Genomic DNA, 24,447 nt, shown 5'->3' on the forward strand with positions numbered 1-24,447 from the left:
ATGGCCGTCGTCTCCTAAGAAGACGTCTTACAACTGTCACAAGATTGCCACTCGATTCAAGGAAGAACAACGAATTTCCTCAAGTAAGTGAAAAGAACTGTAAAACAATGCTCCAAGTACTCGTTGTTATTCGTAAAATACATGTTTTTGATCATTTCCTTTGATTTAAAAATACCTCAATTTTGACATATTTTGGTTACCGTGTACGAGTCATCATTCGGCGACATGACCTGATACGATATCAGCAATGACATATGTTTAATATGGATCTTGGGTAGGCCTCCTTAATTCTTGATTTCTTTTCATTAACAATTCTGTAAGCATTTATTTGTGGAAGAACTGCACGAATATATCGTTGCATTATACCTATAACCACATGATTACATATCCTGGTGAACACAGAAGTGGCAAACTTTCGACTGTCTTTTGGATCAAACGTTAGCTCACACGTATTGCCATGTCAAAAGCTCACTTTTGTTCGAGAGTTGGATGCATATCGGCTTTATGATTATCACTTCAAAGTATTTAAAAGTTCGAAATTTATATTTTATTTTAACAGTATTCAGTATTCAACAATATTAAATATAGCTATATTCACATATGGAAGGGAAAACAATCTTAGATCTTACATTGATTCCTTTTCCAAAAACTGCATTTATTTCTTGAATACTTGTGTTTCTCTGAAGTCAGCCATAAGTGCTTGGCTCAATGGTGGCAATTAAAACCTTGATATTAATTACGTTAATTAGCTATAGTGTATGCTTTAACATTCCTAAACTTTTGGAGAAATCCCTAAATCTTCCCACCTATTGATTTGATTATCACATTAACAACTTTTTGAGGTCATCCTGAGACAAAGTCTTATGATGACCAACTGTGATCCCCTTTTGTCCAGTATTATGCGTTGTGCGTCATAAACTTTTAACATTTTCGGCTTCTTATGGAATTATAATGATTGAAACTAAAAAGTCTTCATTTTCAAATCCCAGGTAGGGTAGAATCAGATATTCTTCATGAATAGAAAGGCTTTCAAATGCTTAACTAAAGTTACAAATTTTATGACCTCAGGGTCTCACATTTCCCCATGGGAAGGGGGTAGAATAAACTATATTTTATTTAGGAAAATAACAAAATTATGTATAAATTATTTATTTTCTTTCAGAAATAGTTCAAACTTGGTTAGAATTATAAGTATTTGCTGCCAGTTTGATGAGATGCACATATTAACCTCGGCTGACCCCAGGGGCTGATAGGCATGGCCAAAAATGGGTCAAAATGACTGAAATTTCAAAGATGTTTTACTGTTGTGTTCCTGGATGGAAGATTTTATAATTTCTTTAATTCAAAGTTGGTTAGAAGCCTACAGTTAATGTCATTCACAATTTACATTTGCATTATGTGTACAATGTAGTAAGAGTTTTTTAAAAAATAATTTTTCTGTCGCATTACAAGAAGCATTGTGACTCAGGTGACCATTAAGGCCATTGGGCTTCTTGTTTATTTTATATTTGAAGTATTGAATTAAATGTTATCATATTTACAGCCAACACATGATCAAGAAACATCCAAAAAATAAATATAAACAAGAAAAATGCATGAAGAATGTAAAAGGAGTAAGCTAGTGTGGCTCATACATGTGTTAAATTATGTCACTGTATTTCAACTGACAGAACATGCTTCTTTGACACAGTTTGTAGAGTCAGTCAGTTATGCCAGAGACCCTGGTTCAGTTCCTGGTCAGGACACTCAACAGGAATGTCTATTTACCCTGGTTTTTTTCTTAAGCAAATGATGTTCCTGTCAGACTAACATGGTAGTGTAGACTCATAAATTTTGTATTAATTAAGGTACTATGGTTATTCATGTATGACATTTGATGAAACAGCATCGGAGTGGCTCTTTAAATTTATTAATAACACAACAGTGTCAACCTCTCCAGATTTCATCAGGATCTGATGAAGTCTGGCAAGGGCAAATCCAGTTTGCCAAATTTTTACACAAGGTTAAGATGAAGTTTTCCATGACTTGAAATACCATTTCAATGTAACTTTCTAGGCATAGAATGGGGTATTTCGACCCTTGCTGAAGTTCTTTAGTTATTTTTCTGCCAATCTGGCCTAACTGACCACTTCCTTTATCCCTTTATATGTATTTCAATCCATCATGTACAGCCTGTGTAAGTGCTTTCATCACTTTGATTTTGACAATCTTCCTGTATGGATAGATTAAGGTTGTAGTAACCAAGATGTCACTTTCATTTACTCCAGTGTAACATGAATTTGATAAATAACTGATATATATGTAGATATATACAATGTATTTGATAATGATTATATGTTCATTAGTAATCAATGTAATTTTCTGTAATTCTATATTGATCATTGTAATATGATTTGTGTTTTGATTTTCTGTCACTTCCACAATTGATATGTCACCTATTCTTACTGATATGCAAACTTAATAACTATTTACAGCTGATTGGTGTGATCACTTGTGGAATACTACATAACAAATTTGACTTCCAATTCATGTAACATTGATATTGTTACATCAGAAAGCAAGATGACTGAGTTTTGGCTGATATCGGCACCCGGGGATAAAACCTGTCAACAGACATGGGAGAACCTGTGCAATATGACGTCCCGACAAAATTCCCTGTCAACTAATTACAAATTTGCTATCCCGGACTTAAAGGTAGATATGAGATGTGTCACTCAACAATATAGACTGTTATGATTATAGTGGATCAGAAAACTTTTAATCAGTAAAGAAATACTGAAACGCAAGTTATTTGATGTTTTTGTTTTCTAAATATTAAAAATTGAACATAAGAACATTAGTATTGTAGCACTTCTGCAGAGCCAGGTAATTATGGCTTATGCTGATTACTGCATCAGCATGCATAGATAGAATCTTATTTTAGCACACTATTGCAATGATATACTGGTAATTACAATTGATGGAGATGGAACATACCATGTCTTTTACCATTACACAGTGCTGTCCACCTCCACTTATGTTACATAGATCTCGCATAGCAGAAAGCATAGTTAACTCTCTTTCAAAGGTAGCACTTTACAAGTTGATATTGTACACAAAAGTATACATGAAAGTAGTACCTAATTATATAACATATGATATGAAAACTACTGAAAGAATTATGATATAATGTTTATTTGATAGTATTGAGATGCCTTTGCTTATTTATTGTTGAATAATGTATATTTGTTTTATCCTTATGTAATATAAATGTACATTTTTAATACAGGTTGGAACACTTGACATATTGGTTGGACTGTCAGATGAGCTGGGAAAGCTTGATGCTTACTGTGAAAGGTAAATGATTTAAGGTCTACCCTTTTTAAAAACTATAACAACATGACTTAAACGAACAAATAAACATTTCAATGCTTGTACTTATTGGTCTGTTTGTCATCCATATTGTAACAACCCCCTCATCGTCCAGCATGTTGTATCCTTTTGTCATCATTTCTAAACTGTACCTAAGAATTTAGGATTATAGGTATATGTGTTCCATGTCAGTGTTTCATATGGAGCAGAGTACTGATGTCATAAGTACTTCAATGTCAGTCTTGTTTTGAATATTTGGCGGTAAAACATTCGAATTCATTTGTTAAAAGTAATCTAAAAGTTTTCTATGATTCATTTATTCAGTGTGACAAGAAAAATTTCCCATTATATGGGTGAAGTTTTAGAGGATAACCACAAGCTGCAGGAAAATCTGTTAGCCAATGGAGGTGAGTTAGCCATTATCTATAGGAAAATCTAGCTAATGGAGGTGAGATAATCAATATTTACAGGTAAGTCTGTTAGTTAATGGAGGTGAGTTAATCAGTATTTACAGGTAAGTCTGTTAGTTAATGGAGGTGAGATAATCAATATTTACAGGTAAGTCTGTTAGTTAATGGAGGTGAGTTAATCAGTATTTACAGGTAAGTCTGTTAGTTAATGGAGGTGAGTTAATCAGTATTTACAGGTAAGTCTGTTAGTTAATTGAGGTGAGTTAATCAGTATTTACAGGTAAGTCTGTTAGTTAATGGAGGTGAGATAATCAGTATTTACAGGTAAGTCTGTTAGTTAATGGAGGTGATTTAACCATTACTTACAGATAAGTAAATCTAAGTTCTGGTATAAAATTGTCTTTACAGTGATGAAGTTTATCTTAATAAGAGATAAAATAATCTTGATAATAAAACCTTTTTATTGTAAGTCTACAAATGTTATTATTCTACAACTGATGTTCCCTATAACCTAGCTAAACAAAGATCTAAAAGTATTACTAGCTGTAATGTAAACTTGTGTGTCTTTACAGTGGACCTGGTGACTTACATGACACGATTCCAATGGGATTTAGCCAAGTATCCCATCAAACAGTCCCTTAGGAACATATCACAGATAGTCAGCAAGGTAGTTCCCTTTCCTTTTTTGTATGTAAATTATGTGCTTTTGTTTACACACCAACTTACCTGGGTGTATTTTTTGATATGTAAGGGAGACAATTGTCAGCAACCATGGTGTCACTGGCTTGGTTTTTAGTCCAAATAAAGATCATCCTATTTACAACTTATATGTAGTTTTTTGTTAATTGATTTAAAACTTTACAATAAATCTTTAATATATTGATGTAGAAAAAACAGGAGACTTGTTGTAAGACTTCCTATTGATCTTTGAATTTCAGCAAGTTTCTCAAATTGAAGGTGATCTGAAGTCAAAAGCAAGTGCTTATAACAACCTGAAGGGCAGTCTTCAAAACCTAGAAAGGAAGGCAACGTGAGTGTGATGTCATTGTAGATTTTTTTTTCTTTTATCAAAATATTTGTTTTGAAGTTTCATAAAAAAATTATATTACACATGAAATGGAAATAGATTTAAGTTCCTTTTATGATCAATTACTTTAGCAAACTTTCCTTACTACATTACACTTCTTTTCCAACTTGCCATAACATGTACAATCTCCATTGTGATGTTACAATGTTATTTTTAAGTGTGTAATTTCATTTCATTGTAAACTGACATTACATTAGGTTATATAACATCAGTTTATATATAAAATATTACATGGATATTCACTGAATAATATGGATATCAGGTAATAGATAAATAAATGTTGATAAATGGTATGTCATGGTTGAGTAATCTTGATAAATCTTTGGTAAATCTTATGTCATGGTTGAGCGATCTTGATAAATCTTTGATAAATAGTACATTTTGATTTAGTGATCTGAATACATTACTTCAAGGGGCTTAGCTCAACAGAAGGAGTATCCCACACCTTCAGGATTCTAGATTTTGTTTTCAGAATACCAAATTTTGTATGATCTATTGTTCAGACAATAAACTTACCTGATAGTATTGTTCATGTCTTGAGAATATTTCACTGAATGTGTTTGTTGCAGCGGGAACTTACTAACCAGAAACATAGGTGATCTGGTGAAGAAGGAAGACTTTGTACTAAATTCTGAATATCTTCAAACACTGCTGGTGGTCGTTCCCAAGTAAGAACATGCAAACTTTTCCAGAATTATTTTGTATGTAAAACAAATGTAAAATTCAAAAGTACATAGAATGTCAAACAATGGAAAGGATATTCATAAATGAAAAATATTTCTTGCAAACATACATCTACTTTTTGTTTAAGCTGGTTTATATATTATGCATATTAGGGATAGTCTCAGTTTTATTATGACAAATGATTAGCTGACCCTAGAACAAAACAACACTTTGAAAAAATGTACACCGAGAATAGAGCTAAAAGTCCTGAAACAAAGCTCTTTAAAGCAAAGATTACAGAGAAGAACTTTAAAAAAATTGATATGGATCTAAGAATAATTTAGAATTTTAATAATGTTGAAGTTTAGTATAATACATATTTTCTCACTGTGGTTTTCTTGAGGACTGGAATGGCTTTATCCTTTGAACTATAAACTATTTGATTGAAATATCTACTTTTTATGTGAAATTTGCAAACCAGCTGCATCTAAGCACTGTCTAACCAACTTCAGATAGTGTATAGGCTCTCTGAAAGAAGGAACAGATTTGCTGTAGAATTTACAATATTTGACCTTGATGTAAGTGAGAACATGAGGCTGAATGGCTGACCTGGCTTTTCATTAGTATGATATAGGCTTGTTTGTGCCAGTACTACAACCTGTGTCTTTTGTTTGTAGAGCTAACCAACATGATTGGCACCTCAAGTATGAAACTTTGACTGACATGATAGTGCCAAGGTCAACAAAGTAAGTCCTCCAAAACATCTACAATATAAAGCAAGGCTTGCCATATTCTTACACAAGGGTCAAAATATTCCTGTCCACCGAACAGACCCATGTTTGATTATTTTTCTCACATACTTTATGAGTAATGCCATAGCACATCTCTGTCCATATACTATTTGTAAGTATCTGTCATTGTGGTACATTTGTTTTAGCCAGAAGACATTTCCTTAACATTCCTGTAAATATATATACACCTAAGCCATCATGTCATGAATGTTTCTGTGTTTTAACAGGGTCCTGTTTGAGGATGATGAAAACTGTCTCTGTAGCGTCACTTTATTCAGACGAGTGGTTGATGAATTCAAACACAAATGTCGAGAGAACAGGTAAATCTCTTTAATTATAATAAATCATTTCTATATTAACTAAGTAAAGTCAGGGGAAGGTATTTTGTTTGAAGAACAGACTTGTTTATTGATTCTTCGTTGAATATATACTTATATATATATATACTATACCTCTCCCAGAACTAACACAGAAAGAAACATTATTATAGATGTGTAATGAGAATGATAGATAGATCTCATCATGCTGTATAAAGGTTTCATGCGTAGCTGGTAACATACAAATTACTATTTTCTCTCGTAGATTTATGGTGCGAGACTTCACTTACAATGAAGAGGAATTAGCAGCTGGCAAAACAGAAATCACAAAACTGGAAGCAGACAAGAAAAAGCAATTTGTGAGTAGCTGAAGGAAATGTTTTAAAAAAATGATAAAACTGCTGTCACATTAATAGTCGTTAATGGTATGCAGTGATCATTAATGTTTAAACAACTGTCACCAATCTCTTTGATCTTGCTTTATTATCTCTCTTCTACACATTGTCATTTTTATATTCTGAAGTTACTTTGATGTCATTTTCATATTCTAAAGTTACTTTGATGTCATTTTCATATTCTATAGTTACTTTGATATCATTTTCATATTCTAAAGTTGCTATAAAATCATATATTTTAATGGGGCTCGATTTTTGTGTTTTTTTTTAATAGTATTTCATTTACACTGGATTTCATGGATAAATAAAACCGATGTATCTCCTAATATTAGTTTTAAGAGTTCATAGTCATATGAACTGGTGGATTATGATTGTACAGTCATTTGATACCAACCATACATGGTACTCCATAGTTAATACTGAAATTATAACATTTAGATCAAACGTTTTTCCAATTTTGTAAATGACAATTCTGTTTCAATGCTGGATTACTTTCTAGGGTCCTCTTGTTAAATGGCTGAAAGTGAACTTTGGAGAATGTTTCTCTGCCTGGATACATGTAAAGGCTCTACGAGTGTTTGTTGAATCTGTGCTAAGGTGAGTCCTTGAAATGATGTTAAGGTTCTACGAGTGTTTGCTGAATCTTTGCTAAGATGAGTCCTTGAAATGATGTTAAGGCTGTACGAATGTTTGTTGAATCTGTGCTAAGGTGAGTTCTTGAAATGATGTTAAGGCTGTACGAATGTTTGTTGAATCTGTGCTAAGGTGAGTTCTTGAAATGATGTTAAGGCTGTACGAATGTTTGTTGAATCTGTGCTAAGGTGAGTTCTTGAAATGATGTTAAGTCTCTATGAGTGTTTGTTGAATATGTGCTAAGGTGAGTTCTTGAAATGATGTTAAGTCTCTATGAGTGTTTGTTGAATCTGTGCTAAGGTGAGTCCTTGAAATGATGTTAAGACTGTATGAGTGTTTGTTGAATATGTGCTAAGGTGAGTCCTTGAAATGATGTCATTGCTCTATGAATGTTTGTGGAACCTAAAAAATGTGTACTGAGTAAAGGAAATCATCAGTTAAACTAGAAATTCACCAAAAATAGAATGTAAGACTGCCGGATCATACCTGAGTACAAGATACAATACAATGATAAATTAACAAAGATTCCTGTATGTTTCCACTGAATCACTGGAATCGAACCCCAGACGTCTTAGTGAAAGGCGAGAGTCTTACCACTGCACTACCCAACCACTCAGTCTTATCATTTACTGCTACCGATATTGGTTCACCAAGTATTTGACCACTTGTGTGCTTAGATAGCTATATAGCAGGACAAGTGATTCATCAGCTTTATAAAGGCTACTGTCACTGTTGTGAAGATGCGATGTTGTAAAAGTTTGCTGAAATAAATGTGTTACCTTTATACAGGTATGGTCTGCCTGTGAACTTCCAGGCCATGCTTCTACAACCCCATAGGAAGAGTGTGAGGACCCTTCGATCAGTCCTTAGTCAGTTGTACAGCCATTTGGACAACACAGCACTGGCCGCTTCTAGTGAGGTAAGATCACTGACATCATGTACCTTGATTGTACATCTCATCGCTTGTAACTCTCTTTAAGTTTTTATTTATCAACATTCAAAGTTGGTAAGAAGTAACACCATTATAACTGTGTACCTAGGGCAGGTTACAGGTCAGTTATGTTGAAATATCAAGAGATATGTAGACAATAGTGTATACCTGTTTAGTGTATATTAATTATTGGCTGACATCTTCTCTAAATGAAGTGTTGCTGTAGACTGTAAACAGGTTATTAACTGACCTGTGTCCCACACACACTCCACAGCTAATTAGATTACATCTTGATTAGATAAACCTTCAACCAATATTTAAGGTCATCCTACCATTAAAAAAAGTCTGGACTTCTTTATTGACAACATTTTAATGTATCGAGTATATATGAAAATGTCTCCTGACTGATTCCAATGATGGCAAAAAGGCCTTGCAAATACTGTTATTAGCCCACCAAATGGTGGGCTTTTCAAATCGCCCTATGTCCATGGTCCGTCTGTCCAACGTCATGGATTGCCACTTTGAAAGTTTGTTTTCACTATTTTTAGAGAATCAATACATAGATCTTTCTCAAATTTTAAGTGTAGGGGCCCCTTGGTCCCCAGTTGCTCCCATTTGATTTTGGTTGAGAAAAACGAAATGGCTGTCAGACAGCCATCTTGGATTTTGATTAAAAAGGTTTTTAATTGTATTTCTTGAGACAATATATTTCTCAGATTTCATGTATATGTTCCTCTTTGTCCCTAGTTGTTCCTGTTTGAGTTTGGGACTTATCAGAAAAACAAAATGGCTGACAGGCAGCCATCTTGGATTTACCTAGTAAAGATTGTTATCAATATTTCTAAAGAAAAACTGAATGGATCTCTCTCATATTCATAAGTATGTTCACTTTGGTCTTCACTTGTGCCGGTTTGATTTTGGGACTGATCAGAAAAAAACCAAATAGCTATTTCTGCAAAGGAATGTTCAAATTTCTTATCACTAAGAGGAAAAACAGAGAAAAGAAGTGGAAAGATCCAACTTTCAAAGCACAAATAAAGATCAAACAATGGTGGACACCAAGACCCCTCTGGGATCTCTTGTTTTTCCTTTGTTATTTTATTTTAATTTTTCTTACAGGGAGGCCACATGGACATCCCAGGGCTAGGCATGGGCAACCAGGAGTATTATCCTTATGTATATTACAAGATCAATCTGGATCTCACAGAAGTTTGAGTCACAGAACAAAATTGTCATTAATTGTTATATACGGAACTGTTCGTGTCTAGACTCTTTGTCCCTGTGGTAGCTCTTTCCTGTATGTGAGGGGGTTATATTGTTGTATCATCAAGTTACCAATTCAAAATATCTCCAAAATATTTATTCAAGTACATTTATCAATGTGTTTAGTACTAAGCAATTATGTAATTTTATGATAAAAAAATGTAAATTCTCTTTTATCATATTAATGTAGAAAACTACTGTAATTACAAATTATGGACCACTCAGATTTCTTAAAATAAAAATTGTTCCTTGAAATGTGTAGTTTTACAAAATTGCTGTGTGTTATGTACAATGCATATCGTAGGTATTGTCTCGTAAAATATAAATTCACAAACACCTCAAGGAATATGATACACCATATAAAGATAATATGAAAAAAATTGTAACTTACCTATCATTGGGTGAAGATAACACTAAATTTTGAGAACTTGATTTGTTTTAGAAATCTGGGTAATGTTTATGCATTTGTGTTAGAAATTTGTGTTTCTTTTTAAATTAGTGATGAATTCCATGTCAAAAAAACTACCAGTATTTATAATGTCATTTAACTGAAATTTTCTCTACTGCATCATTGTATTATATACAGTGTATTATGTAATCATGTAATTTGACATTTGAAAATCTTAAAAATACTGTATAAAATGGTTCCACTGATTCTTTTAGAAGTCAAATTGATCAAACACTGGTGAAAGTTCAATGGATAAAATCTTACTTTCTTTTAGTCTTGGTGTTAGGGAGAAATATATTTTTCATTATCTTTTGTTCAGTCTGTAAAATGTAGAAGGAATGGAGCTGTATGTTCAGAATGTGATTTGTATTGATGGTATGTGTGCTACCATCATTTTACACTGCATATATGTTTATCATAATTAGTCTTTCATAAATCCAACCCCATTAAATTGTACATAAAGTTGGTCAATTATGTCATGTTTGTAGTCTCCCTTTCTATGTTTTCTTTTTCAAAAATGGTACCTTTGTTGATGAAGTATGGTAAATTTACCTCTTGAAGAAAGCTATGAATTGGATATACATTGGTATTACATTTTATCCTAAAAAAATGCCATATTTGTTGTAGAATGTGACTTTGATTTATAATAATCATGTTTTCTCAAATGTGTGAATGGAAACAGGACAATACAAAAGTAAGACCAATATTAACTTTTTTCTGTTAATCAGCAACTGACCTTTGCATCAAATTGGAATATCAAACTAGATAAAACAGGATTTGGTGCATTATTGTGATGTTTCATGAATATGTATACTTCAGCAGCCTAGTCTAATGGCTACCTTTTTGTTGTCTGTAGTTGAGAGTCATGTTTATGTCATCTTCCAGCTAGAGTGTAACAATGTAGGAAGGGAGACCACAAAACCAGATGTTGATGCGAAATGGATCAAAATGTGATTTTAGTCTTTTAGATATGAATGTATTGATGTGTAACCGTGATCAGCCATGTATGATATAAAGAATCATTTAATTATAACCATATTCTGTGATTTTTGCATTCCATAATAAATTGCTCTATGTTATTTTGTAGTTTTCTTCAAAAATCCAGATATTTGTTTCAAACATGTGCATGGAGGCCTATCTGAAAACCTCATACATATTAATGGAGATGAACTCTAGATTAATGAACAAGTTAAGACTTATCAGAATTAACAGTGAAGAAAAGCATTACAGTTATAAGGATACAAGATTCCTCTCTACATTGGTACCATCTACCTTCTATTTTGTTTTAAATGTCATTTTATTGATAACTGATGTTTTAAGTAGCCAGTGAGGCTAAACAATGATTGACCTTGTTACCAATATTTCAGTTATAGTGTTATCCTAGTTTCGCTCTGGATAGAGTTCGATTAGAGAATCGTACCAGCTGTCTGTCATCGACAAAAACAACCACTGCACATGTTTTTGTGTGATTAATCTAGTCAAATTGTAGGTTATCTCGTCTCCAATTATGTTGTACAAATCATCATGAATACACCAATAAGCTTGATTATTAGCTGAAGATATAACACAACATTTACTGTTTTGTTTTACGTTTTGTGTAGACATGAAAATGTATAACCAATATACCTACTACACCTGTTATAGAAACTACAGTCATACTTAGAGATAATTTAATCTTTTTACAAATTTCTTTTAGAATTAATTTTGACGTGTGGGGAGAGGAATTGAAATGTGTTCAAAAGCACAATTTAATTTGATATTATGAAAACTGACCATGATGTAGTATATAAACCTTGCCATGTCTAACAAATCTTAAATAAGAGTTGAAATATTAATTTCTCCCAGATTTTGTTCATACTTAAACAAGAAATCAGAGTTACATGTATGGCTACTGTGTAGATGGCTAGACATTTTATAGCTAGACACATGTCATTGTTGTAGGGTTAGATAGATATGGTTGTAATGTTATTAGTAAATCTGTAAGCACAAGCATTGAACAATAAATATATGTACCTTATATATGAATTCATTCTTATCTATGTTTTAACAACTAATTAGCCCACCATAATCAGATGGTGGGATATTCAAATCTCTCTACATCTGTGGTCCATCCATCTGCCCATAAATAATTTTCGTTATCGCTATTTCTTGAGGAGTACAGGATGGATCTTTCTCAAATTGCACATGTAGGTTCCCCTTGATCCCTAGTTGTGCCCATTTGATTTTTGGTATGATCATTAAGAGCAAAAACAGAGGGGGGGGAAGAGAAAAGAAGGGAAAAGATCCAACTTTGATACTTTGATACAAGCACACTGCTGAAAGAAAGCAACATGTACATGATATTGGGTAACATATAAGTTAAAAGTCCAATTATGTTCCAATCAAGGTATTTGACATGTTGCTTCAAAAATGTTAATTATAGCACAGTAGGGGCCAACACTTGCTTGCACCATTAGCTGTAAGCTTGTACATCAGAGGTTCATACCTTGAGGAACTCCCATAATGTTCTGTAAAATCTCTCCAAGTATCAAATTACAAACAGCTATACCTTGAGATGTATTTATAGATTAATGAATTCATTTAAAACTCAAGTTGTTTATTTCTAAAATTCCTTTCCAGAAATATATCATATAAACATAAACAATTTCCAATTCAGTCTTACATTGGACCTTTACAATACTGGTCAAAATATTCATATACAGCAATAACTGTATAACACAGTCTTACATTGGACCTTTACAATACTGGTAAAAATATTCATATACAGCAATAAATATATAACACAAAATCTGCACCAAAAATCTTCAGGTACATACATACATCAGATTTTCTTTGGTTGTCCATATACCATTATACTCAATGTAAGGACGATGGCTTACCATTACACTCAAGGTAAGGATGATGGGTTGTACATAAACCATTACACTCAAGGTAAAGATGATGGGTTGTACATAAACCATTACACTCAAGGTAAGGATGATGGGTTGTACATAAACCATTACATTCAAGGTAAGGATGATGGGTTGTATGTAAACCATTACACTCAAGGTAAGGATGATGGGTTGTATGTAAACCATTACACTCAAGGTAAGGATGATGGGTTGTACATAAACCATTACATTCAAGGTAAGGATGATGGGTTGTATGTAAACCATTACACTCAAGGTAAGGATGATGGGTTGTACATAAACCATTACATTCAAGGTAAGGATGATGGGTTGTATGTAAACCATTACACTCAAGGTAAGGATGATGGGTTGTACATAAACCATTACACTCAAGGTAAGGATGATGGGTTACCATTACACTCAAGGTAAGGATGATGGTTAGTACATAAACCATTACACTCAAGGTAAAGATGATGGGTAGTACATAAACCATTACACTCAAGGTAAGGATGATGGGTTGTACATAAACCATTACACTCAAGGTAAGGATAATAATGAAAAGTTTTATGAAGTTTTAATGGTGATATATCTAAACAGTCAAATTATTATCATGGCCATGACAAAGTCATGATTTTTATACAATCAATATGATTTTTACAAATAAAAACATTATCTGGCTCTTAAGCCAAGACAGGTTTCTAGATGGAATGTTCATAACTTACAAGAAAATTTCACAGCACAAATATTATACAACAACTTGTTAATATTATAAAGGAAATGTTTCATACACTGTAAACAAAGCATGACATACATTTTTCAAAGTAACGGATGGAATATGTTTCATACAGGGTAAACAAAGCATGACATACATTGTTCAAAGTAATGGATGGAATATGTTTCATACAATGTAAACAAAGCATGACATACATTGTTCAAAGTAATGGATGGAATATGTTTCATACACTGTAAACAAAGCATGACATACATTGTTCAAAGTAATGGATGGAATATGTTTCATACAGGGTAAACAAAGCATGACATACATTGTTCAAAGTAATGGATGGAATATGTTTCATACAATGTAAACAAAGCATGACATACATTGTTCAAAGTAATGGATGGAATATGTTTCATACAGGGTAAACTCAACATAGAAGACATTCAGTTACAACATGAATCATGTACATCGTACATCAACTTGGTTAGGGACGGAATGTCTCCTACAATGTGAATCATGTACATCGTACATCAATATGGTTAGGGACGGAATGTCTCATACAATGTGAATCATGTACATTGTACATCAATGTGGTTAAGAACGGAATGTCTCATACAATGTGAATCATGTACATTGTACATCAATATGGTTAGGGACGGAATGTCTCATACAATGTGAAACATGTACATCGTACATCAATGTGGTTAGGGACGGAATGTCTCATACAATGTGAATCATGTACATTGTACATCAATGTGGTTAGGGACATACAATGTGAAACATGTACATGTACATCATGTGTATATCAATGTGAAACATGTCCATTGTATATCAACATGGTTAGGGACGGAATGTCTCATACAATGTGAAACATGTCCATTGTATATCAACATGGTTAGGGACGGAATGTCTCATACAATGTGAAACATGTCCATTGTATATCAACATGGTTAGGGACGGAATGTCTCATACAATGTGAATCATGTACATTGTATATCAATGTGGTTAGGGACGAAATGTCTCATACAATGTGAAACATGTCCATTGTATATCAACATGGTTAGGGACGGAATGTCTCATACAATGTGAAACATGTCCATTGTATATCAACATGGTTAGGAACGGAATGTCTCATACAATGTGAATCATGTACATTGTATGTTGAAATAGTTATATATTGAATGATTGATACAAAAATACCATATCTATAGTATCTTCAATATGATTTTCTGTAAAGAAAAACACCATGACATGTGTCAATAGTCTAAATTCTAGCTTGATATTGGGTAATTTTCCCACAGAAGATCGTAACAGATAAACAGACAGGTTTTTCACACTCTATACCCAATAATAAGGACAAACAATTTAAAACCCGTACCATATAAAATGTGGGTAGGATGGAATGAATAATAAAAATGTATAATACAAATGTGATTATAATCTTTGTTTATCAATTAAACAACAAGATTGACTCATACTCACACAACTATATGTTTCTTTATCCATTACTACAAATTTTGAATCATTTGATCCTATTTCTTTACCAGACATTGTTAGCAAACCTGCAACTCTTTTACCATGAGAATGAATCAATAACTGATACAGGTTACTCTGAAGTGCCCTGAACATAATGATTTATTTAAGATAAAATCCTAAAAACCACACAGGTTAAAATGTGGATCCCTTCATTTAACTTCATATCGTACATATCAAAATTCCTATCTATAATTGTGTGTACAACATAGGAATTCAATAACATTGCAGTAACAGCCACACTACTTACATATTTTAACAGCTCATCATTCCACACACCTGAGACTTGAAGAGAAATCTAGCACCACAGGATTACTCCACACTAGATATACCATTATCTCACAACAAGGAACTGCAGTGTTCATTTACTTTTGGGGAGGGGAGAGGGGGTATGGATGTTAAACTTTAGAAAACTAAAAACTTAAATATTTTATTTATATTTCATGGAAGTACTAGGAATTCTGTAGTGAAAGTTTTTTCTCAAGTCACATTCCGCATGTTTACATTGAATAATCTTCGCAGCAAATATTTATCTATAATTGGTGCAATAAACATTGCCTGATACTGATAACATTCAATACCACATTAGTATCATTATAAACGTATAAATATCAGCAGTACAGGAACAGCATGAAATATCATACATCTTAGGTATTAAAAGGTATGTGTTAAACATGTCACTGTCAGAAGTAAAAAGATGGATGCTGTGTAATAGAATCAATTTTGAAGCAACTCTATCCATGAAGACAAAAGGCCAGAAATGAAGTCGTATACATGTATACTTGTGTCAGCTATCAAGTTGGTTTTTTTTCATTCTGCGTTGCTTTTTTTTTATTCTGCCACAAAAACTTGAAGCTAAACTTTCATATGGAACTATGTAATTGGTCCGATCTCAATTTATCATGACCAACCAATATCATACTATAATGGTAAACTTAATCATTTTTAAATTTCATGTTTTGAAACCAATTACAAATATCAGGTATAACACAGCCACCATTATGTTCACCCACGCTCTGACTAACACAGCTACTTGTATTTCCAACAGGCTGTGAATCTGACTTCATTGATCTAGACAATGTCCACATACAAGGTAGTTCAGTGGACATCAATGTGTCTTGACTTTAGGATTGTCAAATCCATTAGCAAGGTTTTATCCACCTTGAACACTGAGAATATTCCTGATGGCACTAGAAACACATTAATCAAGTTCTGAATCATTCCACAACAGTTTGTTAATGACATCAGCTTTACTATCTGTAGTACCAGCATTGGCAGCTAAGTCACTAATTTTCTCTTCTTTTGTCTTTTTACTCATGTTTTTCTTCTCCTCTTCTGTGAATTGTATAGATCCCAACTTTTTGACTGCGCTAGTGTCTATTTTGTTGAGGTTGGTAAGGAGTTCTTGTGAATGCTTGTCCTGCGTCGCCTCATATGACATGTTACTAGAGCCTATATTTGTTTGTACTGTGGAGGAAACTTCTTCTATCAGCAATCGTGTAGAATCCTGACCTGTTGGTGTTTCTGGTTGTGAGGCCTGTGTTGGAACTTCCTCTATCAACAATCGTGTAGAATCCTGACCTGTTGGTGTTTTTGGCTTGGAGGCTTGTGTTGGAACTTCCTCTATCAACAATCGTGTAGAATCCTGACCTGTTGGTGTTTCTGGTTGTGAGGCCTGTGTTGGAACTTCCTCTATCAACAATCGTGTAGAACCGCCATCTTGTTTTGTATCCTCCTCTTCCTCATTCATCATTTCAATCTTTGGTTTGTAAGTTTTCTGTACAAATAAGTACAAATGAGAAAATTAAAAGATTTCATATTTCTTGAAAAAAAAATTTCAAAGAGATTTTAAACTGCCACAGCAAAAGTAAAAAATTAAAACAAATCATGAGATATCAATTTTTCATTTTCAAAAAAAACACCAAATGTATATGATTGTACAAGGTAGCAGGACAGAATAGCTGGTATACCCAAATATAACTGAAATATCCCAAGTTTGCCACACTAGAACAATGCTCAGAGGTTTACCTTAGTCTCCTGGGGCACTAACTGTTCCTCCACCTCTACATCTTCTAAGTCGGGTACATCCTGAGGAAAAATAATAATCAACAGTCATATGATACTTTTATAATTCAAATTTTCTACCAAAGCACAAAAAAAAATGCAGCAGCAGTTTTAATTCATTTTAATTTCTTTGAAAACTCACCTCCTCATCTTCATCCTGATCCAAGTCATCTTAAAAGAAAAAAATACCAGGTAAATATGTTGGTAAAATTATATGATAATAATAATTGATATCTATTGCAGAAATCAATCATTTGGCACCTTGTTATGCAACAATGTACAGAATAGAATTTCAGTGTAAAAAAAAGTTTTTTAAAAGTACCTTGAGATATCACTTATTTTGGAAATATGTGAAATAATTCTTTTTTATAACACACCCATCAAATTTTCTTAATTTTCCATTTTTCACTACAATAATAAACACAGTCTGTAATACTTTAGTAATATACAATCAGAATATCATTAATTGTGTAATACAATGTATACAATAATGCTAAGATCCTGCTTGGAGCTTCCATAAAAGTTCCCCTACTCTTTCATTCAAAACCAACACACCAAATACACAATGTTCAACTGGTCCAAAACACTAGACCTCAGACCGAACTTCAAGGTACACATTTACTTTTCTAATTTTAAATCTTTACCTTTATCTTCAGTGATAAATAGATGTTTGCTTCCATCCTTAGACTTAGGTTCTGAAAAAAGGAAGGATAACATATACAGCACTTTGTGCGAGATATATCTGTACTCAATGTAACATTGTAGTTACAGTATCCCTCAACAGTTTTAGTTATAGCTATATACAACATGTTATACCTTATTAGCTAAAGGAACATGTAAGTGCTGTATCAATAATGCTTTTAAAACTTTAAATTGTACAGAGATTTCAAACCACTTCCAAGATTTTAAACTACCAAAATTTCTACAAGCAAGCCTTTTACTTACTCTCAGTAGAAAAGATTCCCTTTTCTGACACAGGCGGCTTTCCACATATAACAGGGGTTTCTTCAGTGTCATCACCATCACCCTCTTCCTCCTTATCATCTCCTTCCTCCTTATCATCTTCTTCCTCATATGACTGAAAAGAATGTAAATGTGTTTAAGACGTTTTCTATCTGTGAAAGGTTTGGAATTTACTTGTAAATTTGTGGATTTGCCATTTATCTAGTATACAGTGTCATATTACCTTGGCCACCATGATTCATATTTATCACATAACTACCCTGTTATCAGTGTAATAATATCCATTACCACATGGTTACACTCTGTTATCAGTATAATAACATCCATTACCACATAATTACACCCTGTTATCAGTGTAATAACATCCATTACCACATGGTTGCACCCTGTTATCAGTATAATAACATCCATTACCACATAATTACACCCTGTTATCAGTGTAATAACATCCATTACCACATGGTTGCACCCTGTTATCAGTATAATAACATCCATTACCACATGGTTGCACCCTGTTATCAGTGTAATAACAACCATCACCACATAATTATACCCTGTTATCAGTGTAACAACACTCATTACCACATAATTACACCCTGTTATCAGTATAATAACATCCATTACCACATAATTACACCCTGTTATCAGTATAATAACATCCATTACCACATGGTTGCACCCTGTTATCAGTATAATAACATCCATTACCACATAATTACACCCTGTTATCAGTGTAATAACATCCATTACCACATGGTTGCACCCTGTTATCAGTATAATAACATCCATTACCACATAATTACACCCTGTTATCAGTGTAATAACAACCATCACCACATAATTATACCCTGTTATCAGTGTAACAACACTCATTACCACATAATTACACCCTGTTCTCAGTGTAACAACATCCATTATCACACCACTCTACCACTAATCACAGAAATGTTTTATCGGTTACAACACATGTAATACAACAGAGTTGTGATTGACAGAAGGTTTAGTATTTCTATTGTGACATCATCATAACTTCAAGGTGTCTTATGTATTGTTACATCACTGAACAGATGTAGGAGTGTATGTGCCTATTTTGAACCCCTGATTTATATCATTAGACATTTACCTTCTGCCTTAAAACCTCTGTACTACCCTCCAGTCGGTATGTACCAGTAAGCCAATCCACACTCTCCACATCCACCTTGCCTTCCAGCCCAGCTGCATCACGCTCCCTTTGGATCCGTTTGGCCTCTCCACGCTTACGCATTCCTAACATGGCTAAAACAGAAGAATAAACATGATTACATACAACAAAATACCAGTATATTTTGTGATTTTACCTGTTGGAGTACTGTTCCTATCTTTACTTTCCATTTCATCACATCCCAAGCTATTGGGTCAGATATAGATTTTAATTATAACCATTTTGATAAATACCAGCTTCCATTCTCACTGATAAACATCCTGAACTACAAAACATGCAGGTGTAAAGATGGAAGTCTTTTATATTATGGACACGTCTTGTGAGTTCATTACTAAACATGGAAGTCTGTAGACTACCTTCATTATGGAAACCATTAACCTTACTAACTTTCAGTATCTAAAATGAAACCAAAATAAGACTTCCATACAAAACATGGTTATCTTAGGCTACATGGTTACACTAAATAATGTGACATGTGTTCAACTTAATGTAAATCTAACGTCCCCTCTGTAGTAGCTGGAGGAGTAAGACCAGTGAATATTTCTACTCACCATCTACACTGTCCTGTATCTTCTTTCTGTCCCTGTTGATCCACAGTTCTCTTTCTTCACGCTCAGCCTCCACACCACCTCTGTCCCTATAAAACAATATTGCACAAGTCAAACATCCAACCATATACAGTACAGGTTCAGCCATCTAAATCCTATACAGTAAAAGGTCAAACATCTACACTGTATACAGTAGAAGGTCAAACATCTACGCTGTATACAGTACAAGGTCAAACATCTACACTGTAACAGTACAAGGTCAAACATCTACATTGTATACAGTACAAGGTCAAACATCTACACTGTATACAGTACAAGGTCAAACATTTACACCATACACAGTACAAGGTCAAACATCTATATCCTATACAGTACAAAGGTCAAATACCTACACCCTACACAGTACAAGGTCAAACATCTACACTGTATATAGTACAAGGTCAAACATCTACCCCGTATACAGTACAAGGTCAAACATCTACATCCTATACAGTACAAGGTCAAACATCTACACTGTATACAGTACAAGGTCAAATACCTACACTCTACAGTGTTAGGTCAAATCCCTAAACCCTATAGAGTGAAAGGTCAACCATCCTTCCTCTGTCACAAACAAATAAGACATGTTTAAAACAGTTTGCTATAGATGAACCTATCATATATACCTGATAAGTACAATACAATTGTAAGTAGTGTTACATTTTATATCAGGTACAAACAGTAGATTTGAAAAAACACTTCTCCCTGCAGCCCAGAACATGTTGAGTTAAACCAATCTGTCCAAATTTTTACTCCTTCAGCACATGAACATGAATGTAACAATACAAGGCTCTAACCTTTGACCTGGAAGCATAATTAATACACATAAGCTAGGACAACTGACTCAAATGTTCATCCTTCAGGATCTGTCACAAACCCTAAAACTATAGTCTGAAAGGCGCTGTATTCAAACACTAATCTCGAATACCTTAAATAACTCCACCATCCATGAAATCATATTTTAGACTTACCATGCCTCTGCACAAGCTCTGTCCTTGGGGAAAACAGGGCGATCATCCAAGTAAGTCAGGTTTTTCTATTTCAATAAAGAAACAAGAATAAATACATGTATACTGGCAATAAATATTATATAACATCGATGAAATTGGGCCTGAAGGTAGTTCTGAAACCTTCAGACAATCGTCCTGTAAAAACAGTTGTTCATATTCTTATGAAGACAAAGTATACTTACAATTTTAACGATTAATGTTTTTCTGTAGTTCTTGATGTTCCTGATAATTCCGTTTCCCATCAAGTTCAAAACTTTCTGTGAAATAATAATTTTAATAAGTAGATTAATATTTGAGCGACAAAATATATTTATAGAGAATTTTCATTTGAAAGGTAAATTTTCCAATGTATAGGATTGTTCCCATTCACTAAAATAGAAAATGTTTTCATCGAAATGTTCAGAGAATGATTAATTGTCTGAGTGAGTTTTTAGATAACTTCATCATTTTTGGATAAATAATCAAATAGATATTTGGCGTGATCATCTGATACAGAGAATGTCCAGTACTTTCTTCCATTGAAAAAAAAAATATGTAAATAATAGATTTAAAATTCCATTTTACCTAGGGTTTTTTGGATATTTTTCGAATAAAATATACTAGGATATCAATATGGATAAAATAAGGTAAGTGGTTCACTTACTAGGGACTTCATCTTCTCAAAAACATCAATAGCAGCAGTGTCTTCAATGGCATTGTGGGACAGATCAAGGACACTGAGATTGTCACACTCGGCTAGGTGTTCGAGGGCTTCCACTGAACTCAATTTGTTGTGTGATATGTTCAGGGTGTTCAGGACAGGCAGGCAGGCTATACAAACATATATATAAACAGAATATCAATAACTTTTTTCGAGGTAAATTCAAAACATCATTTTGGAAAATTTTGAGGAATCCCATATCTTATGAGATTAAGTTATCTAAATGTTAGAGAGTCCTATCTGGAGAGAATTAGTTACTTCAGGATCATGAAACTCTCTTAAGTCTAACACTGTCTTAGGTTTTGACTTAACCAATCACTGATAATATCATGTGCATCAAAGTTTCATAAATTCAACCCAAACTTGTTTCACATTTGATCACATATACCCAATGTTTAAATATTGTGCTCCTGTTTGCTTTAATAGTAAATTATCCCAAAGCTCTCCCCTAGAGGATATTGACTTACAGAACATTCTGCCATAGAGTGTATTACTGTAATAAGCATGTTTAAACAAACAACATTTTATTCCAGAGAAAGATGATGGATCCACCATGTTTGGACCCCTTTTTACATTATAAATACAATGAGTATATCTAGAAGTGTTAATCTGTTTAAAACATACCTAGATTCTCAATCTTACGGATGACATTGTGGCTGACATTAAGAGTATCCAGTTGTTGTAATGGCTCTAGGTTCTCCAGGCGATCTATCAGATTCTGCTGCAGGAACAGGCAGCGTAAATTCACCTGGTTGTCCAGATTCTGAATCTTTTTGATCCCATTTACTTCTAACCAAAGACACTTGAGACCTGTGTACTCCTCAAGAGCCTCAATCTCAAAGATACCTACAAAGTAATAATATTACATCTGAAGTGATGATTCAGCTGTTTAATTACAACAATTAGAACAAGGTATAATGGATTTACAGCAAATCCAGGTGTGTGAATGTAGAGGACATCACTGGATATCTCATTTAATTTAGTGGTCAGAATTAAAGTAAACAGGACATTGTCTTTGTTGCAATGGGCAGGACTATGCAAGCCTTACCTTTGTAATGGAGGTATAGAACGTCATTCAACGCTGGGGTGAGATACAGCTTCAAATCCTTACAATGCTGCTTCAGAAATGCCTTTGTCAATCTATAAAAAAAGACATCAATGCAATTTTACTATCACATTACTACCACAAGTTTCATTTCATTATATTTTCTTGGTAACAAGCTAAGAGGTCACAAAAATATTGTGGCTCATGTTATCAAAATCTGTAAGTAGAACCAAAATGTATGAAATAACAAGACCTTTTAGAAACAAAAATTAAATATTTCTTATACAGCTGTAGTTGTCTATTCCATAGTGACTTCCAATGTATTTACCTTGGCCAATCATTTTTGCTGTTACTTTTTGATGAATCGCTTGAAGTATCTTTCTTTTTTTCTGTCTTATCTCCATCTCCACCATCCTTCTTTTCACCTTCCTTTTCATCTTCCTTGTCTTTAACTATTTCAGAAGAACACAGATGAGTCTTGTGCTGATATTTTCATCCTTTTTTAATATTCATTATTTAAAGGTTTAAAGTCATCAATAAAAAAATTTGATTGCCATATAAATCAGAATCAGCTCTCTGCTACACGTGTAATGGAACTTGCAAGAGGAATCAAAGATATTAATTTGAAAACTTAACAATACAAATGTATTCTCAAAGAGGCATTTTAAAGTTATAAAGCTATGCTTGTTAAGTAGCGTAAGTAAGTAGAAAGTGTAAGTAATTTATTCTGACATATAAGGACCAACCTTCCAATATTTATCATTCAGAAAGTCTCCTTCTATTTTCAGAGATAACCTAATTTTCTAACTACACTACTTCTCAATACTATTCATAATATTTTATAATACAATTAAAAAAATTACCAACCATCATCTTCCTCTGACTTCTTTCCATTTTCTTGGTCTCCATTTTGTGCATCGTTGTCTACCAGAGGAGGTTCCACTACATCTGATGGTTCAGTATCATCCACATGTGATTCCTTATCTACAATTTCAATCTTCACTTGTTTTGGCTTTTCAATTACAACTGCCTCTTCTTCAGTAATTTCTTCAATCAAGGGCATGATGATTATTGGGGATAATTCTGTATAATTTCTGAAACTGAAAATGAACATTTATTTCACAAGTTCAACAAATAACATAGTTGTGTAAACTTGAAGCTCTGTATAGCTTTATATGCTTCATAAGAAAAACCAGTGAACCATCAACTACAAGTAGAACATAAGTCTTCCACAGAGCATTGACAACAGCCAAAGAAGAAGTGTAAAAAGATCAGATGAGTCGTGAAGACAAAAACTATTATCAACAAATGTTCACAAAATAGTTTAATAAGATTACACAATATGGCATTGTCTTTGAGAATTGTCAATTATGAATGATGTCACAGTAAACAAAAAAACCTCTTTAAGAATAATTTTTGTTGGAAATTAATTGAAATATTGTTCTGATG

General features: G+C 33.4%; 2 protein-coding genes across 3 annotated transcripts; one reads left to right on the forward strand and one right to left on the reverse strand.

The window, feature by feature from the left end:
- Positions 1-5: 5 nt before the first annotated feature.
- Positions 6-12,306, forward strand: LOC132548358 (V-type proton ATPase subunit C 1-A-like). Of its 2 annotated transcripts, none has more exons than XM_060212216.1 (13): positions 6-83; positions 2,555-2,694; positions 3,269-3,336; positions 3,676-3,758; positions 4,334-4,428; positions 4,700-4,791; positions 5,418-5,516; positions 6,189-6,257; positions 6,530-6,622; positions 6,885-6,978; positions 7,514-7,611; positions 8,437-8,566; positions 9,698-12,306. In XM_060212216.1, the coding sequence occupies exons 2-13, from the start codon at positions 2,563-2,565 to the stop codon at positions 9,791-9,793; spliced, it is 1,149 nt and encodes a 382-aa protein (XP_060068199.1). In that variant the 5' UTR covers positions 6-83; positions 2,555-2,562; the 3' UTR covers positions 9,794-12,306. The 2 variants fall into 2 exon arrangements, with proteins under 2 accessions (XP_060068199.1, XP_060068198.1); XM_060212215.1 differs by having other exon boundaries at positions 13-83; positions 2,475-2,694.
- Positions 12,307-16,629: 4,323 nt separating this feature from the next.
- On the reverse strand, positions 16,630-24,061 carry LOC132548413 (dynein axonemal assembly factor 1-like). Its single transcript, XM_060212277.1, has 14 exons — positions 23,866-24,061; positions 23,327-23,450; positions 23,002-23,093; positions 22,578-22,799; positions 21,897-22,063; positions 21,436-21,510; positions 21,215-21,279; positions 20,208-20,293; positions 19,579-19,730; positions 18,438-18,561; positions 18,137-18,187; positions 17,635-17,663; positions 17,457-17,516; positions 16,630-17,205 (listed from the first exon to the last, which is right to left on the reverse strand). The coding sequence occupies exons 1-14, from the start codon at positions 24,059-24,061 to the stop codon at positions 16,630-16,632; spliced, it is 2,019 nt and encodes a 672-aa protein (XP_060068260.1).
- Between the last annotated feature and the right edge of the window lie 386 nt (positions 24,062-24,447).

Source organism: Ylistrum balloti, unplaced genomic scaffold, assembly GCF_031769215.1.
Source record: "Ylistrum balloti isolate Yb309-2 unplaced genomic scaffold, AGI_CSIRO_Ybal_v1 Utg370010, whole genome shotgun sequence".
NCBI classification, from domain to species: domain Eukaryota; kingdom Metazoa; phylum Mollusca; class Bivalvia; order Pectinida; family Pectinidae; genus Ylistrum; species Ylistrum balloti.

Excerpts from the sequence above, each read along its gene's own strand:
- LOC132548358 (XM_060212216.1), top strand. The coding sequence starts at position 2,563 with ATGACTGAGTTTTGGCTGATATCGGCACCCGGGGATAAAACCTGTCAA. Across the intron at positions 2,695-3,268 it reads TTGCTATCCCGGACTTAAAG|GTTGGAACACTTGACATATT; the intron begins GTAGATATGAGA and ends TTTTTAATACAG. Across the intron at positions 7,612-8,436 it reads TTTGTTGAATCTGTGCTAAG|GTATGGTCTGCCTGTGAACT; the intron begins GTGAGTCCTTGA and ends ACCTTTATACAG.
- LOC132548413 (XM_060212277.1), bottom strand. The coding sequence starts at position 24,061 with ATGCCCTTGATTGAAGAAATTACTGAAGAAGAGGCAGTTGTAATTGAA. Across the intron at positions 21,511-21,896 it reads TTGAGAAGATGAAGTCCCTA|AAAGTTTTGAACTTGATGGG; the intron begins GTAAGTGAACCA and ends ATTATTTCACAG. Across the intron at positions 18,188-18,437 it reads GGGAATCTTTTCTACTGAGA|AACCTAAGTCTAAGGATGGA; the intron begins GTAAGTAAAAGG and ends TCCTTTTTTCAG.